This window comes from Dreissena polymorpha, chromosome 15 (assembly GCF_020536995.1).
Source record: "Dreissena polymorpha isolate Duluth1 chromosome 15, UMN_Dpol_1.0, whole genome shotgun sequence".
NCBI classification, from domain to species: domain Eukaryota; kingdom Metazoa; phylum Mollusca; class Bivalvia; order Myida; family Dreissenidae; genus Dreissena; species Dreissena polymorpha.
The window spans coordinates 4,645,026-4,662,255 of record NC_068369.1 but is presented as its reverse complement, the minus strand read 5'-3'; the positions used below and the strand labels follow the sequence as shown (position 1 = coordinate 4,662,255).

The following is a 17,230-nucleotide window of genomic DNA, read 5'->3' as shown; positions in this document are numbered from 1 at the left end:
GTTTGAGGTCATTAGGTCAACAAAAGTAAGGTCATAGGGTCTTTAAACATGATATTCATATTTAAAAAATCCAAGATTACTTGACAAAGCTTCACTTATAATCATCCAAATTGGTATGATGGTAATTAGGGACATGAGAGGTCAAGGTCACAGGGGCTTTTAGTACTTAATTAGTTTCCACATGATGTCTTGAGAACCTTTTCATATGTGATCATGCAAATTGGTACAATGTTTACAGTTGTTGTTTTTGTTCAAAATCAAGGTTTGTATCCGGCCCCATTCCCAATGGACAAAGTATATATTTTTCCCAAATGGGACCTTAAAATTCCTAATTGAAGGTTTTAAAAAAACAAACTTTAGTTAACCTTCCAACGGTTCTTCAATTAACTCTTAATTAAATTTATTGTCATTTATGAAGCATTTGTTAGCAAAAAACAACAACACTAATTTCCCAATTTTGGTCAAAACGCTTCGATTTTTCCCAATCCAAAAAGACCCAACCCCATTTCCAAAATGGTGAAAAAAGCACTGTTTTACTTGCAAGATTTTGCAAAGACCTATCAATTTAGAGTTGAAATGCTAAGGTCACAGGGGCTTTGAACCTCATATTTGTATTTTATTTTGCATTTTATCTTGTTGATTATAACATCTATGATCATGCAAATTGGTATGAATGTTACTTGCAAGGTAAGGAAGATGTGGTTCAATTTTGAGTTGAAAGGTAATAGTCATGGAGGCTTATAACACTATTTTTGCCTTTCGATAATATCTAGAGATAACTTTAACCCTACCATCATTTAATGTTTAATTTGTATCCTGCTTTCTTGTGAGGAAATTCAAATAGGACTGGTGCTTTAGACATTAAAGTAATGTCCAGTGTATAATTATTAGCTCGGCTGTTTTCCGAGAAAACCCGAGGTATTGTCATAGCCATCTCGCCGTCTGCCGCCTGCAGTGATAAAACCTTAACATTGGCTCTAAAATCAAAGTGCTTCCACCTACAACTTTGAAACTTCATATGTAGATGCACCTTGATGAATTCTACACACCACACCCATTTTTGGTCAAAGGTCAAGGTCACTGTGACCTCTAAAAAAAATCAAAATTGACAAGCTTTCATTTATTCAAAACTGCATCCGCAGCCGAGCGTTGGCACCCGTTATGCGATGCTCTTGTCTATAGAATATTTTGACTTCCAGTCATCTGCATTGGTATGCTGGTTACTTGGGGAAAAAAGAAGAGGCCTCTTAAATTTTAGTTAAACGGTCGAAGAGGTGGGCTTGTAGCTTTATATTAGTTTCAGCACTATACCTAGACAGCTGCTAACTACGATCATCCAAATATTGATCCTGGATACTTGGGAGGAAAGGAACACACTTACAGGATTTGAGGTCAAAGGCCAGTGTCACGGGCATGCAGCAGCAATACTAAAAGAATCTCTTTAACACAGAACATGTTTTGATGATTTGCGCAAAGTTTGATGCATATATATTATACAGAATCAGTTGTTAGTTTTACTGTTCCAGTCTCAAGTTCATATTCTTGTTTGCAGCATTCTGCAAGCTTGTGAATGTGATAGTCTCAAGTTTTATTCTCATTTTCAGCAAGCCATCTTGCCTGCTAATGGCCAATCTGGGGTGGGCACCCCTTCTCTGTTGGCTGGGAACCAGTCAATGATGCCCCCGGGACTGCAGATCATAGGCCAGCCCAACCAGTCTGCCTTCCTAGCACAGCAGCAGCTTATGACAGAACAGGCGGCACAGAATCTTAACATGGGTGAGCTACTTGATATAACTTATATACCTCAATGGGGTGCATAATAGTCACTTTATCTGACAGTATATCTAGCTGCATTAGAATGTTATATTGTTGTGGATTAAATTGCTTCCACATTTCTCAAGCAGTTAGATTGAAACTTTGAATATGTTATTACGTGAAGTGTAGCAGTGCCGAACTCTTTGTTTATCACTAGTTACCGGCATAGTTATTTGACCATGAACAAAGGTGACAAAGTGCTGAATGTTTGTTACAAAATTAATTTTTAGATAACTTTGGGTGAATTTAGCCTCCTATAGCAAGCTTTGTCTCTTGTATTGTAAATACCTTCTTTCTGGCTAGTTTACATTCACGAAGATGTGTTCAACTATAGAAGGCCTAGTAACTCATTTCTCATTACATTTCCATGAAGTGCAGATGGACAGGAATGACACATTTTCCATGTAAAGTTATTCACATGTTCCTGAGGATAGCGTTCTTGAACTTAGCCATGGGCATGGCTGCTATGTCTGTAATAAATCGGTGTGGGATTATTTTTATCACTTATGTGACAAGGATTAAGTTATAAGTTGGAAGAAATACAATCACAGCAAGTTTTTAATTACTAAAATGTAATATGCTTAAATAGTTTAAGATTCAAAGAACTTAGCGTAAAATGTAATAGGCTTAAATAGTTTAAAATTCAAAGAACTTAGCGTAAAATGTAATAGGCTTAAATAGTTTAAGATTCAACAAACTTAGCAGTAGTTAATTTATTGAAGATGACTTCCGGCTGTAATTGAGGTTTATTGTATGTAGTTATTAAAGTTAATTGCTTACAGGAAGAGCATTGAATATTTGTTAATTAAGATTTATTCAGCAATTGACTGTAGGTATGTAAGTTTTAACATAGCCTGTCAGTTGTTATTGATATATTATGGTATTTATTAAAAAAAGAATTTAAATTATGTACAAATAGTTATTATCTTAAACATACATGTTGGTAACGACTTAACTGAAAAGGAATATAATTTAATCTTTGCAGGTAATATTCTTTTAGGGTTAACATTGTAAAAAGCACCCTTGATTATCATTTGAGGTATTATATTTAATCATTCAGCTACATAAATCAAACTTTGCTAAGAATTTTGTTGAGTTCGTTTACTGAAAACTTTATATAGCTGCCTTAAAGCTGGGTTCCCACTGCTGATCAGATCAACTCGATCAAGCCTGACCAAGCGGTCGGGTATTGGTCTGGTTCGGTCGGCATGAGTGGTCAGGGGGGGGGGTCGGGTAGGTCGGCATTGGTCGGGCTTCCTACCTGATATTTTTGACATGTCAAAAAATATCGAGTAGCGGTTGAGTAGGAAATGGATAGAGAAGCGCTCGGGAAGTGGTCGTGTATTAGTTGAGTAGAAGATTGAGTTGATCGTGTTGCGATCGGATTGACATCTTTTACACGATCTGTACCCGATCCGCTAGACCTCTACCCGAGTTATTTTGGATTGCAACATGATCCACTCGAGCTCTATTAGATTTGATGTACAGATTTACTAGACTGCTACCCGACGGCTACTCGACCTTACACGATCACTTCCCGATTGCTATTCGACCATACCAGGGGTGTCAATTTTCCGGATTATTCCGGAAATCCGGATTTGAGCCGTCCAGGGTTGATTTTGAGGTGAATGTAAATCCGATCAGTTTGTTTAAGGCGGGTGGGGGTAGGGACAAAATTCTTTTAGTGCGGGATCATTTTAGAACGAATATTGTTATAGCATCGTCGGCATTCCGAACATTTGCGCTTGGTACCGATTTTATTTATTGATTTCTGATTGGTTAGGGGCTGGCACTGACATGAGCAGTACTTAACTGGCTAAGTAAAGCACTGCAATATCATATTTTAAAACAATATGTTAATCAAATTATATATTGACTGCGTATTTGCTAGGTTACTGGTTACTGGTTTTCATTTTCTGCAGTCAAACGATATGCATATTTTATTTCATTTGCAAATGATGTATCGCGACATGTTTTCGGACAGTCGTTTTCGAATACGCTGGTTTGTCGATTTTAATTTAATTTCGAAGTTCTTAATATCATTTGTTTAGAATGACAAATACACCTGTGGTGTTACGGATGGTTTGGTTTATAATATTTCGGATTGTACTCACCAGAAATTGCACCTAGAAAGACTATTAAAAAAAAAAGAACAATAAGCTAGGGCTCGGGGGGTTGGGCCCTCTCTTCCCTTTATCCTACGGCTTAATTCGCCGGATTTCAAATTTGGGACAATTGACACCCCTGCATACACAAGCTCTGTACCCGATCAGCTCGACCTCTACCAGAGTTATTTCAGATCGCTTTGTACGACTGTAGTACAACCATCACGATCTGGTCGTGTGAAGATCTGGTGGCGATCGAGCTGAGGTCCACTTGGTCGAGCTGAGATGGTATAGGGCTCGCGTATAGGTCGAGATGATCGAGCGGAAATCGGAAAGATGGTTTAGTGGACGTCATGAATGAGTCTTGTGGGTGTCATGTGTTATCGACAAGAGGTCAAAGCAGTCGTGTATACCCTTTTGAGTCGAGCTTGGTCGGGTTTGGTCGGGAAGTTTCGGTGATCGGGATGATCGAGTTGATCGGATCGGCAGTGGAAACCCACCTTAATGGTCGAGTGTATGTTCGTACATTTGTGCCTGTGTGTCTGAACTTGTCCCGACTGTTATTTTGTCATGAATTGTGCCATCAGGAGACTACTTGTTATTTCTAACACTGTGTCACTACCTTGTAGGTCACACTAAGAGCTTAGACCATAAAACAGCTTGTCTGAACTGTTAATATTGCATCACGATGAGACAATGTGTAGGGTATAACCCCTGTCTCCCTAATGAAAGGTCAAGGTCACACTTTAATATCAAAGATCAAATTGGCCATTAACTGCTTGTCTGCACTGTGGTTTTGTAACTGTGCTCATTCATGATTCAGTTGTAAAATAAATTACCACAGATTACCATCATGAGGAGATAGCGTGTAATGTGTAACACCCATCTCTCTACCCCAAAAGTAGGCAATGTCACACTTATAGGTCAAAGATCAAACTCTGCTATGAAGCAGCTAGTTAGGAATTTAAGTTTTTCATTCATCATTAAATTAAAAAAATAACTAATGTCAAATGACCCCCATGAAGCAACAGTGATTTCAGCTATTTGAAGATCACTGTTCGGCAACAGTGAAAAATACCACAGTACTGATTTTAAATCAGGATATAAAACAGATCTTTTTATTCAATCTTTGTGAAATGATGTTCGAGGAGTAAAATACATGTACTAAAGAATGCAATAAGTTTTAACATTAAGTGTATTGCAGGTGGTCGTGGACTGGTTCCCAGTAATTATCAGTTTATGCCCAGAGGAAACTTCACACTAGTAAACCAGCCTGTGCAGGGAACCAGTGTAGCTGTTCAACTGAGCCCACAGCAACTGGGAACCAATCTAGGGGCCACAACTCTGTCACCCATAGAACATCAGCAACTGCTGCAGGCAGCTACCTTTGACACACAGTTGGCTGCTTTGCAGAATCAACAGGCACAACAGGTAACATAGTTTTTTCCCAGGCCCTTTTTGTGTGGCGCTGGGCCACTTAAATAGTTGATTGTAGATATATCTTTTTTTACCTTGTTTGAAATGTAGGCATCTGTGAACACAAGTCATTTTTAGCTCAGCTGTTAGGAGAAAACCGAGGTATTGTCATTGCCAGCTCGTCGTCCGCCGTCCGCGTCGTGCTAAAACCTTAACATAGGCTCTAAAATCAAAGTGCTTCCACATACAACTTGTGGTGCTCTTGTTAAAATAAATAATTTTTAAACAGGTTTTCAACGTAGTGAATAGTTTGTGGAATGGTATGCCACTGGGCTGGCAAGTGTGGTCAAACAGCAGGTTTCCTGTCAATGACTTAAGTTTGCATTCAGCAATCCCTATGCAGGGCCCTTGATTTGCACTTTTTACCGCCAAATATCTGCGGCTTCCCCGATGAAAAGAGTATACTTTTTTCCCCTATTTTGTGAAAAAATTCCCCCTAGAAAACAAAATGAAAACAAAAAAACAAACGCAAAACGGGTAACACTGAACAGATGTGGTTAATGTTTTCTAGTCTCATCGATACGGCTGTAGACGGGAAATATTACGTTTTGCGCACCTGCATGATTTATACATCTACACTGTTTCCAGATAATAAAAATCATACCAAAAAAAGCTTACGAAAAAAATGATTTCTTCCTGCAAAAAAATAGATTTTCTTTTTACAACCGCGTCATCAAATGACAAGTTGATGGAAATTGAAGATGAACAATATGAACAAGAGTTTGTGCAAAATCATGAAGCAGACCGTCACACACATGCATTGGCAACCGCGTCATCAGATGTGTCTTTTCAATTATTATTTGAGCACTGATAATGGTAACTTGCCATAAATAAAGGACCATGTATGTGGGTAATATAGGAGAAATACTGCTGGAACAACAGAAGTTTCACCTCTTTATTATATTGACATTCACTTTATAATACATCATTACAGTATACATGTAGGCTTATATGAGTGTCAAATATACTAAATTATTTAAAAAAAAGCAATAAATAAAGTGCAAACATGTACAAAAAACTGAAATAATTAGAGAGTAAAAAAAATCCCACATCAAAGGTAATTGGCGCGAAAATTCCCCCTCATGAGGGATGTGGGTGGCTTCCCCTGGCGGCAAGAGAGGGCCCTGCTATAGCACTTTGAATATAGCAAGCTTGCATGCATACCAAGCTTGGGATTGTATTTATGACATATCAGTCAAGGCCACTGGTACTTAAAATAGAAAAACTGTCTCTGCTTAATAAACTGAAATTTGATGGAGATATTTCACGAAAATGTTGAGTGTAGGTACATGTAGCTTACATGCAGACTTAGCTTGGAATTGCATTTATTGCCATTCATGTCAATGTCACTTTAGTTAAAAATATAATTTTATTGCAGTGCATAAATTGAGTTTGGATAGAAGCGTTTCATTTAAATGTTGCAGTTAGGTTGCATTTGAGCATACCTAGAATGGGAGTTAATATTTGTTGATGGGAGATCACTGTTACTATAAAAAAAGTTTCTGCTAAATAACTTGAGCTAAGATAGAGCAATTTTGCTTACATTCTGTGTGTAGATAGCTTACTTGTGCGCGAAGCTTGGGATACATCTGGCACTAGTTGGGTCAAGATAGGGGTCAGTGTTTCTATAAATAGAAGAGCGTATTTTATGTGGATATTGTTTGGAACTTTTGTATGGTTTTAGTAGTGCTGCAACAATACGCCAAAAACCGTATTGCAATATATTGCCAGTTCAAAAACCCGTATTGCAATATATCGCAATATATTGCTAACTTGTACCAGAATTATAACTCGCCAATTACCCAATAATCCCGTATATTCCAGTTTTTAAGCAAATTCTGGTAAATATTTACTATAAATGTGCTAACGAATAACAAGAAACACAAACATTCTCAAATTTACATTATGGCATTTGCTACTATTTAAAGATGTGATGAAATAACGTCCAACCGGGACGTTTTTGTTTTCACTGAACACGCGTAATTCGCCTGACGTGATGTTCCTGTTTTTATACAATACAAAATACACCCATACTTTCCATGCGACGTTCTACATGTCTGCATAATTTTATTGAGACAAAGGATAAAGCATTTTTTATTTGACGCTATAATTTTTTATTGTCTCGTTAGCATTAACATTTGGAAGAGTGTTTCCGAATTCGGATTACACATTTAATAATGCTCAATTCAGAATCGAATGAAACATTTACAGTTGTGCGCAATTAATGTTCAAAAGCATCCAACGAATGCTCCCATGTAACAACGCTACTCCGTATAATACACTTTTTAGAATGCTATTTTAACGTAAAAATTTATTTACACCGCTTTGTTTTATTTACCTTGATATCTTATTTCGGATGGCTTTTCTGGACGAAATGTGAATGAATTTTTGTAAAATGTTCGTACCGGTATGATGAAAATCGTATCGCAGTACAATATGCGTATTGCGATATATACCGATATACCGGTATATTGTTGCAGCACTAGTTTTTAGCTTACATGTAGCCCTAGCTTGGGATTTCATTTTGATCCTTTTGATCAAAGTCAAGGTCACTCCAACCTTAAGTAGAAAAAAAAAATTCCACTCCAAAGCTTGAGTTTGCTTCAAGGTATTGGGCTGAAATGTTGTGTGTAGACAGCTTACATGCAGACCTTGCACGGGATAGCACAATTTATTTCATGAAATGTATTAACAAAGTTGAAAACCTGGATTTTAGCTCGGCTGTATTTGGAGAAAACCCGAGGTATTGTCATAGCCAGCTCGTCGTCTGCCGTCAGCCGTCCGCCGATCTAAAATCAATGTGCTTCTACCTACAACTTTGAAACTTCATATTGGATGCACCTTGATGAGTTCTACACGCCACACCCATTTTGGGGTCACTAGGTCAAAGGTCAAGGTCACTGTGACCTCTTTAAAAAAAAAAAATCTGACAAGCTTTCATTTATTAAAAATGCACCCGCAGCCGAGCTTTAGCATCCGTTATGCGGTGCTCTTGTTTAGCCATTGCCATGTGTTTTGTGTTATTATAAAGTAATAGCAGTTGTTACAATGATCATTTTTATTAATTAAATGATTTCAATGTTTCATGCATTAAGGGGTCTACAGGTATGACTCCACAATCCATCCTGCATTTACTGAATAAAATGTCTAACATCCTACATTTCAGGTTGCTTTCCACAATGCAGCAGGACAGTTAATGTTGGGCAGCCCTCAGCAGCAGCTTATGCTTCAGAGTCCAAACCAGCAGTTCACTTTACAAAGCCCCTCCCACCATTTCACCTTACAAAACCAGGGTCAGTTCACTCAACAGGGTCAAGGGGTGACCCAGTTCACTCACCAGGGTCAAGGCCTGGCACAGTTTACACCACAGCATCACATTCTGACGCAGGGTCACAACAATAACCTCATAGTCCATGGTCAGATCCAGGGGCAGAACACAGGTCTCATAGTGCAAGGTGACAACTTCAGCCAAGGATTGTTTGTACAGAATCCTGTTTTTCACAATATCAACCAGCAGATGTTTGCGTCTCCACCAAGTGTCTTCAACGGAAATCATCTCCAGGGGATTTTTTCCCACACTCCGAATATCATGAATCAGAATCTTGGCATTATGTCTCTGAACCAGTCACCAACAGGACTCAAAGGCTTGGAGAATCATGCTGATAAAATGGATGCAATGAGTCCTAATACAGGGCTTATGAACCAGCAGATGCAATTACTTGCACAGATAGCCCACAATTCCAATCCTGGCAGTTTTCAGCAACCTGGCATAATGACCAATGTGTTAAAACAACAGCCTCAGACAATAAACATTGTGTCTCAACCAGGAAGTTTGCCTGCAAACAGCATGACCCAGAATCCGTCCCTCCCAAGCTTTGGACATTTTCTACTTCATCATCATATGCAAAGTCTTCCTCACCCTTTCTTACAAAACCTGACAATTACCACAGCCTCAACTGCAAACAATCCTTTGAAATTTGAAGTGCACCCATCTCAGGGGCAAATGGTTTCACCGGTGGATGTGTCCAGTATAAATGCTCAGTTTAACAATTGGAACAAAGGACAGGTACATGGAAGAACGAAGAAGCAGAGTGGGCAAGGAAGTGCCACTCCCAAGCTGGCCTCTAGTCTACCATTTCTGACGCCCAAGACTGTGGCCCTTACTCCTGTAACAGTTTCTCCAGCAACTAGTGCTTGTACTCCTCCACCTCTGGTTACTGTGTCTGTGACAATGACTACTTGTACAGTTGACATTGTAGCTTCTAAAGCAAAAACCAGTGGTGATAGCTCCTCATATTCAGCTCTCCTGAAGACCGTTTCTCAGCCCATAGAACTGCAAAAGGATTGTCACGGTGTCAGTGACAGAGCTCAGAGCTTGATTTCTGTGCCAAGTGGATGGACTCGAAAAGTAGAGGAGGATTCAGTTGTTTATTACAGGTGATGAACTATTTAAGAATCACAAAGACCAAGCGAAATATGCCTGGTGATGATGATGATGATGATGATGATGATGATGATGATGATGATGATGAATTATTTTCCCCTCCTTTCCAGACAAAATTCACAAACGTTTCTAACAAGAATTTTCTAAAAACACATCACTGTATACACATGATATTGTAATGATATATGCTATTGTACGAGTTTAAAAAATGATGAAAATGAACCACATAAATAATTGTATATATATAAGTAAAATCTGCATTCTGGTCTGCAATGAAGTCATGCAATGTTTCAAGATCTTGCAAATGACAGGGTAGCGCCTGACCAGACTGTGCAGGTGTGCAGCCGGAGATGTATCTTTCCGTGTCTTTCCTTGCTGCATAAGATGCATTTCTGCATGTTGCAGGTCAATCATGATCCTTTGAGTTGTTAACCAGTATATCCTGTTAACCAGTATATCCAGTGAAGCTGTTTCCCTATTGTAGTCCGACATGCGAGCGCCTGACAAGCAGTGAAACTTTGAAGCAGTACCTGGGCAGTGAGGGCACATGTAAATGTGGTCTGGAGTGCCCCATCCTGGTAGAGAAAGTGTTCAACTTTAGTACCAGTGTCGTCACGGTGACCTGGAACCCTCTCCCAGCAGAGCTAGCTACTGTACGGAGGGGAAGTTGTCAGCACAGGGGTGTCAGTGAAAGCAGGGTAGGAGCTGTTACAGAAGTTTTCTGTAGAAAAAACATGTGTTTTTGTTCATTCGGTTTTGTAACTATTATGTAAATAAAAAATACTTCGGTTAATGTTTAAATTTTGGTGTTTAGTTTAAACCTATTTATTTTAGCTTGATTGCATGGAAAGCCTAAGGCTTATATAAACACTCTCGAGACCGTTTCCTGGGCCTATAACCAGTACTTTGTGTCTTTGGGGGAGATCTTAAGAACGCTCCCACTGTAAGGATCGAACCTGTGATCTACCGGTCGCTAGGCAGACACCATATCCATACACCATGGCGACATCTCAAATGTTGGTGTTTCTTTATGTATACAATTTCTTAAATATTATCAACTTGATTTTGGGTTACATTGTAAAGACATGTTTAGTCTTGTAGACCTTATTTCGCTGGTGAAATCAGATACATAATACTTACAGGTTATGTGGAAAGAATATATAAACCATGCAAAATCTTAAGTACACTTGGTTGACGATGTTGAGAGGGACATATTTATGTCACTCTTGTCAGTTTGTATGTGGGTCAGTCAGTCTGCATAACATGTCATAAGTTTGTGGAGAAATCTGCTTCAACATATCTAAAGCGATTTCATTGAAACTTCATGTGTAATATTAATATTTCTGTATGAAAGATAATATATTTATACTCAGACCTTGAATTCCATATGCATCTTTTAAAAACATCATTTGGTTGCCCCTTGAGTAACGTTTGAAATGTTCACAGGCAACGAGTGCAGCTGAAATGCCGGTGAGTGTTGCTGTATCAGCAAGCACTGACCTATCAGTCTCCAGTCTGCGTCCTGAGGTCTGCGTGGTACCCAGCAGCACGATGATGTCACCTCGCGTGTCCAGCACTGTACAGGAAAGCATGCAAACAGGTCGGTAATCTTGGAAAAGTAATTGCCAGAAATGTAGGAAATCATGAATACCAGGGGTGTAATTTCTCAAACTTCCATCTAATTTTCTCCTCTTCAATCTTAAACTTATATTACTAATAGTGAATAATGTTTTTGGATCTGTATACAGTCAAAACTTACCTAAATTCACTGTCATAAACCAAAAGTACGTTATAACTGTATAGTTCTAGTTAAAAAGCAAGACACCAAAATCTTGTTTAAAATATTTAGTTTGTTATAAAAGATGCAATTCATTGTATATTTTTCCTGAATTTTATATATCTCAATAAAAATGTTAATTGAAAACAATTTAGATTGTAATGAATTTATGTTAACTGATAATGTTTTACTGATTGTACTTTTTCAGGCATTCAGCCTTGTAGGTGCAAAAAGTCTATTCAAACAAATGAGGAATATGATCTGAGTGCTTCTCCTGATAGCCTAACTGTACAATATCAGAAAGACATTACAACTCAATCAGCAACTGTCTGTGAGCATGTAGCAGGCTGTGCATCTGAGCAGGAGGATGGCAGAAATATCCCTCATGCACCTGAGGGCATACAAATGGAGTCTGCCTGTGAACCGATACAGCCAGAATTATGGATCAGTAACTGTGGTGATATCGCAGGAGCTGTCGCTGGAAATAGATCTGAACTTATCGGTAATCTGGTTGAATGTGACACTCTCTGTGAAAGTTCCAGTAATAAAGATGTTTTGCATGAAAAGTCTGGAACAAAAGTACAGCATTTAGCCAATCTAGCTGCAGGAGAAGTTGTTGACAGTGTACATACCGCTAACAAAAGTGGTTCAAGGTCTGTGAATCAAACGGTGCAAACATCAAGCATGAATATGTCAAAGGATAAAGGTGCTAGGAAGTTATCTGGAAAATGTGAGCCCATTACCAAGTCCTATTCAGCATTAGTAGCTTGTCTTAATACACCAGTGAAGTGTGAATCATTAGTTAAAAAAATAAATAAAAAATCAGTGCATAATAGCCCATCTGTTAAAAATTCAATACATAGCATTGTGCGTTCAAATGAAAACCGAAGACAAAACAGTCGTTCTGCTGTAAATCTAGAAGGTTCTATGGGTGTTGTCAGCTCCAGTGAAACAGCTCTTGTGGATGCAAAAGTGCTGTCACCAGTTGTGGATGTGTTCACGAGTGAAATGTTGGCCCATTTAATACAGGACGGTGAGAGAGATTCCAGTCTGGTGTCCTCGATTGTATCAGACTATGGTCCTGCTATAGTGCAGGCTGACCACACAAACAGTTACTCTGCCACTGAAAGTGTTCAAACGATTTATCCAGATCTGAGTTCTATTTCACAATCTGGTATCAAACAGAACATGCTTTCACCAAATGTTCTGAAGTCCTTTCAGACCAATTTACTGGCAAATCTTCATAACCTATCTAGTCCTCCAAACCAGCAAGTGTTTCCAGCCACTGATGTCTCTCAAGGTTGTGTTCTTCCTAAAGGTTATCAACATGGTTCTCTGAAAAAGACTGTTTCAGATAACCAAGGTGCAATAAATAATCCTGAAAATTCATTATGTGAACTTATCATACCACACAGCATTTGTTGTACGACCGCTGAAGAGGTTGCAAATTTAGCCATGCTCAGGGAACAGTTGAAACTGTACCGTTCAGCAAAAGCAAGTGATAAGCAAAAGCTTGACAATATCTTTGATAGTGATGTACCACCCCCAAATGTTGATGTCAGTCAACTGAAGGACAAGGGACATGGTCCTATTCCTAAGGAGAAAATCGCAACATCGGAAAACTTATCTAGAAATGTAATCTCAGTGAGCAACTTAGCTACGACTTCTTTGAAATGCTCTATGTCTTCCAGCCAAAATCTTGATAACGAACATTACTGTGATGAAGCCTCAGATTCCTTTGAAGCAACACGCTTACTGGATGTTACACGATCAGACTCTGCATGCTCAGATAGACTTCCGGTTGAAAGTCCAAATGTCTTGTTGATGGATTCAGAATCCAACAATTCAGACCTCTCCACAAAGTCTCTGATAGCATCCATAGCTAGTGTTCCTTTGACTCCTATAGATGCCTACAGGGCTATCCCAGCCTCTGTAAAGATAAAAGTGCACAAAGAGGAGCATTTTTCTCTGCCAATTGCTAGCGCCCCACCCACCCCGACAACGGTAGTGCATCACACACCTGGGTCACTCTCTTGTCACCAGATGTCCTTAAACAAAGCCCGCCAGCATGTGCACACTCATCAGACATCACCAGCAGTGTCCTCCAGTGTAGACAATATCTCTAATGTGTCCAGAGTAGATCTGATCAATGACACAAGTATTCTTAGTCCTCTGGCAGCCATTCTCAGCAATCCCACCATTTGCCAGGCTTTCAAGCAGATGTTTCCAGAAGTAATGCATGAAGCAGTGCTTCAGTCTTTAGGTTCAATAACGCCATCATCTGGCCAAACGCTGCCTGCAAAAGAGTCTGTAGTGCATTCTACTGAATTAAATTCTTTTGAAGCATTTACGTCCACTCAGTGTTCAACAGCACAGCAACAGCCTGATATAAAAACTGGTAGAAGTCCTCAGCCTCACAGTAGGCCAGGTTTCCCAATGACACAGGCAAGATTACATGCACCAGAATATCCTGCCAGTACTCTGTTAACTGCAGCTGCTAAAAACCAGTTTTTTCAACAGCAAAATGCTCTTCGAATAATACTGAATCAGCAGGCACAAGCTGTTGCAAATGGCCACAGTTTTAAGTTGCAGGTTCCTGGGTCAGCTGTATCTGTAAACAGTCCAAGGTCAGTGGCACCAGTTGTGAATCTAGTACCACATAACCCAGTAGTTTCCAATATTGAGAAGAACCCTAAGCCAAAAGGATCATCAACAATATCAGAGTTACTGAACAATAGCATTGTAAGTTCACAAGCTTCCTTACAAAACACTGTGCAGAATGTTGACAAACCATCGGGTGTTTTAGGACAGACTCAACTCAATCCTGGATTTCAGCTGCAAATAAACCAGCCTTGCACAACGCAGTTAGGAAAACCTCACAACACAGGAATACCGGTGTTTTCATTTCCTGGAACACTGTGTGTTCAGCCTCAAAAGTCCCTTGGAGGAATGAATGTTCAGCTGCCATCTGTTGGTAATCAAAGGAACGAGACAGCAAACATGAATCTGGGAAATCTGAACTCTCAGATGCTTCAGCTGCATTCAGCTCTGGGTCTACCTATACAGCTAGCCAATCAACATCTAATCCAGCATGACAGTGGTGTGGGTAATATCTTACAGTTGCAGAACATCTGTCCTAACTTTGATAAAAACATGCTTCAGAATCTACCCTTACTACTTCAGCAACAAAGGCAGCAGCAGCAGTTTCCAAATTTGTCCAACAATGTGAACATAAACATGTCTATACCATTACTTGGAATGCATGGGGTACACCCTGGAATGATAAGTATACCATCTTCACAATCTCATCTGAATGAACAGGTGAACTCCAACAACATTCACTCTTCAGTTCCTCAAATGATACTCACAAGTCAGGGCATTGGTCCAGGCAATTATGCTCCAAACAATTCCTCAGTGTCAGCCAACTTGAGCAACCTTTCCCAGTGTGTAGGCAATCAGTCCCTGCCCATGATGCCTGTGCCAATCAATGTTCAGCAGACATACAGCGCTACTGGAACCCAGCTTACTGCTATGCAGCTACAGACCCTTCAGCTGCAGCAACAGTTACTGAACCAGTTGCAGCAGGTTCAGGGAATGCAAAATCTTATCAACCAGTTCAATATGCAGGGACTGGCATCAGATAAACATGCTGGAGTTCTTTCAGAGGCAAATGCTGCGACATTTGTATCAAACACATTAACTGATGGAGCGTCTGAGACTTCTTCTTTATGCAATGCTCCGGTTTCTTGTAATTCAAGCATTCCAACGAATGCTACCAGCCAATTTTGTTCCCGCGTTTCAGCTAGTGTCAGCTCCCAGTGTGTTATATCGTCTACCAATGAATTACAGACCACAAAGTCTGTAAGAGTTATTGCTGCAGCTGACACTACAGCAGATTGTAATGAAACGACAGAAACTGTTGACATAGGAACAGAAACTGAGGAAGTAGACCAAAACCAGGATAAAGACAACGAAGCAGAGGATGAAGATGAAAAATCCGGATCTGAAGAAAGCCATTTCAGAGGAAGGGGCTGTGGAAAGGATGATCAAGACGACGAATCTATTCACAAAAGTGATGACAGAAGTGACTTAAATGATAGCAGAGAAGATATGGAATTATCAGATGATAAAGAATTAGAAGACATTTCTTCAGTTGCCCATTCTGAAGGGTTTACCGATTTAAAAGAATATTACAAACCACCTGCAATGCAATCGACATTAAGTAGCTCACAGGTTGACTGTATTTCGCCCACCCCATCAGTCAATAGTATTTCGACAACATCAAAAGCTGCAGCTACATGCTTGGCTATAGCAACATGGAAAGGAAACTCAAGATCAAGAAAACAAAGATCTAGCCTTGCAAACAGTCAAAACCTAGCAGCAGAGCTTTCAACGCCCAGTAAAGGAGAGCTCAAACTAAAAATAAAGAAAAAGCATTTGCTTTCCAGTACTATCAAAGAGGTGTTTTCGAAGAGACAAAAGAAGAGAACAAAAGGTGCTACAACTAAAGCACTATTTGAGAAAAAGGAGCTCCGGTCTTCAACTCAAGCTGCTACCAAAGCATCTTCAATGTTGGCTGCCTGTTCAGGCGATACGAAAGCAAACAAAACTGGAAAAGAAGATAGTTCTGTTAGTGGTGGAAATATTTTTGATAAAAACAATGATTATTTTGTTGAAAGCATTCAAACCCAGAATGTGCATATGAAAAGTCATTCAGAGACCATGAACACAGAGGAATTAGAGTGTGATTCTTCCTCTAATGCTTTGGAGAATTTGGATATTAGTATTGCTCATAAAGATGAAGAAATCACAGAGAAGCATCAGGTTGAGCTCACATCACGGATAGCCGCTGCTCTCTCGTGTCAGAAGGGACGCTGGTTATTGTCAAGTGCAAGAAACAAAACAGATCCAAGAGGGGAGTTATCCAGTGGTGCTGCTGATCCATCAGTGTTGCATGGCTTAAAAGGTTCCAAACGCTCCAGAGAGTCTAACGAACTTGATCAAAACAATGGTATGTATGATTTGTTTGATATATTTAAAGAGTGCAGGTAATGTGCAGAGTGTGGTTCTTAAATGAATGTATTCACATTTCATAATGTACTTGACATTCTCTGTGTGATTTATAGGTTAAATATGAGGTAAATTTAATTTTCCAGCAAGGCTCATTAAGGTATAATTATTCGCGCCAAGTTTCATCATTCTCCGCCTGTCAGAATTTACTTGTTTATTAGCTCACCTGATTGCTCAGGTGAGCTTTTGTGACCGGTGTTTGTCCGTCGCCTGTCTGTCCGTCCGTCCACATTTGTTCGTATACACTCTAGAAGCCACATTTATTTTCGATCTTCATGAAACTTGGTCAGAAGCTTCGTCCCAATGAAATCTCGGTCGAGGTCGAGTCGTGCTGGGTCAAAAACTAGGTCACTAGGTCAAAAAAAGGAAAAAAACTTGTAAACACTGTAGAAGTCACACTTCATGCCCAATCTTCATGTAACTTTGTCAAAATATTTGTCTTAATGATATGTTGGTTGAGTTTAAAAGTGGTTCCCGTCAGTTGAAAAACATGGCCGCCAGTGGGCGGGGCAGTTTTCCTTATTTATTCCTCAGTTTTCCTAG

General features: G+C 39.5%; 1 protein-coding gene across 2 annotated transcripts in view; it reads left to right on the top strand.

Moving 5' to 3' along the window:
- LOC127859870 (uncharacterized) overlaps positions 1-17,230 on the top strand; it is a 56,193-nt gene that overhangs the window by 17,456 nt on the left and 21,507 nt on the right. For both annotated transcript variants that reach the window (XM_052397444.1, XM_052397445.1), the window contains exons 3-8: positions 1,605-1,776; positions 5,125-5,351; positions 8,563-9,833; positions 10,325-10,538; positions 11,287-11,440; positions 11,826-16,628. In XM_052397444.1, the coding sequence (XP_052253404.1) occupies positions 1,605-1,776; positions 5,125-5,351; positions 8,563-9,833; positions 10,325-10,538; positions 11,287-11,440; positions 11,826-16,628 (6,841 nt within the window). The remainder of the gene's footprint in view (positions 1-1,604; positions 1,777-5,124; positions 5,352-8,562; positions 9,834-10,324; positions 10,539-11,286; positions 11,441-11,825; positions 16,629-17,230) is intronic.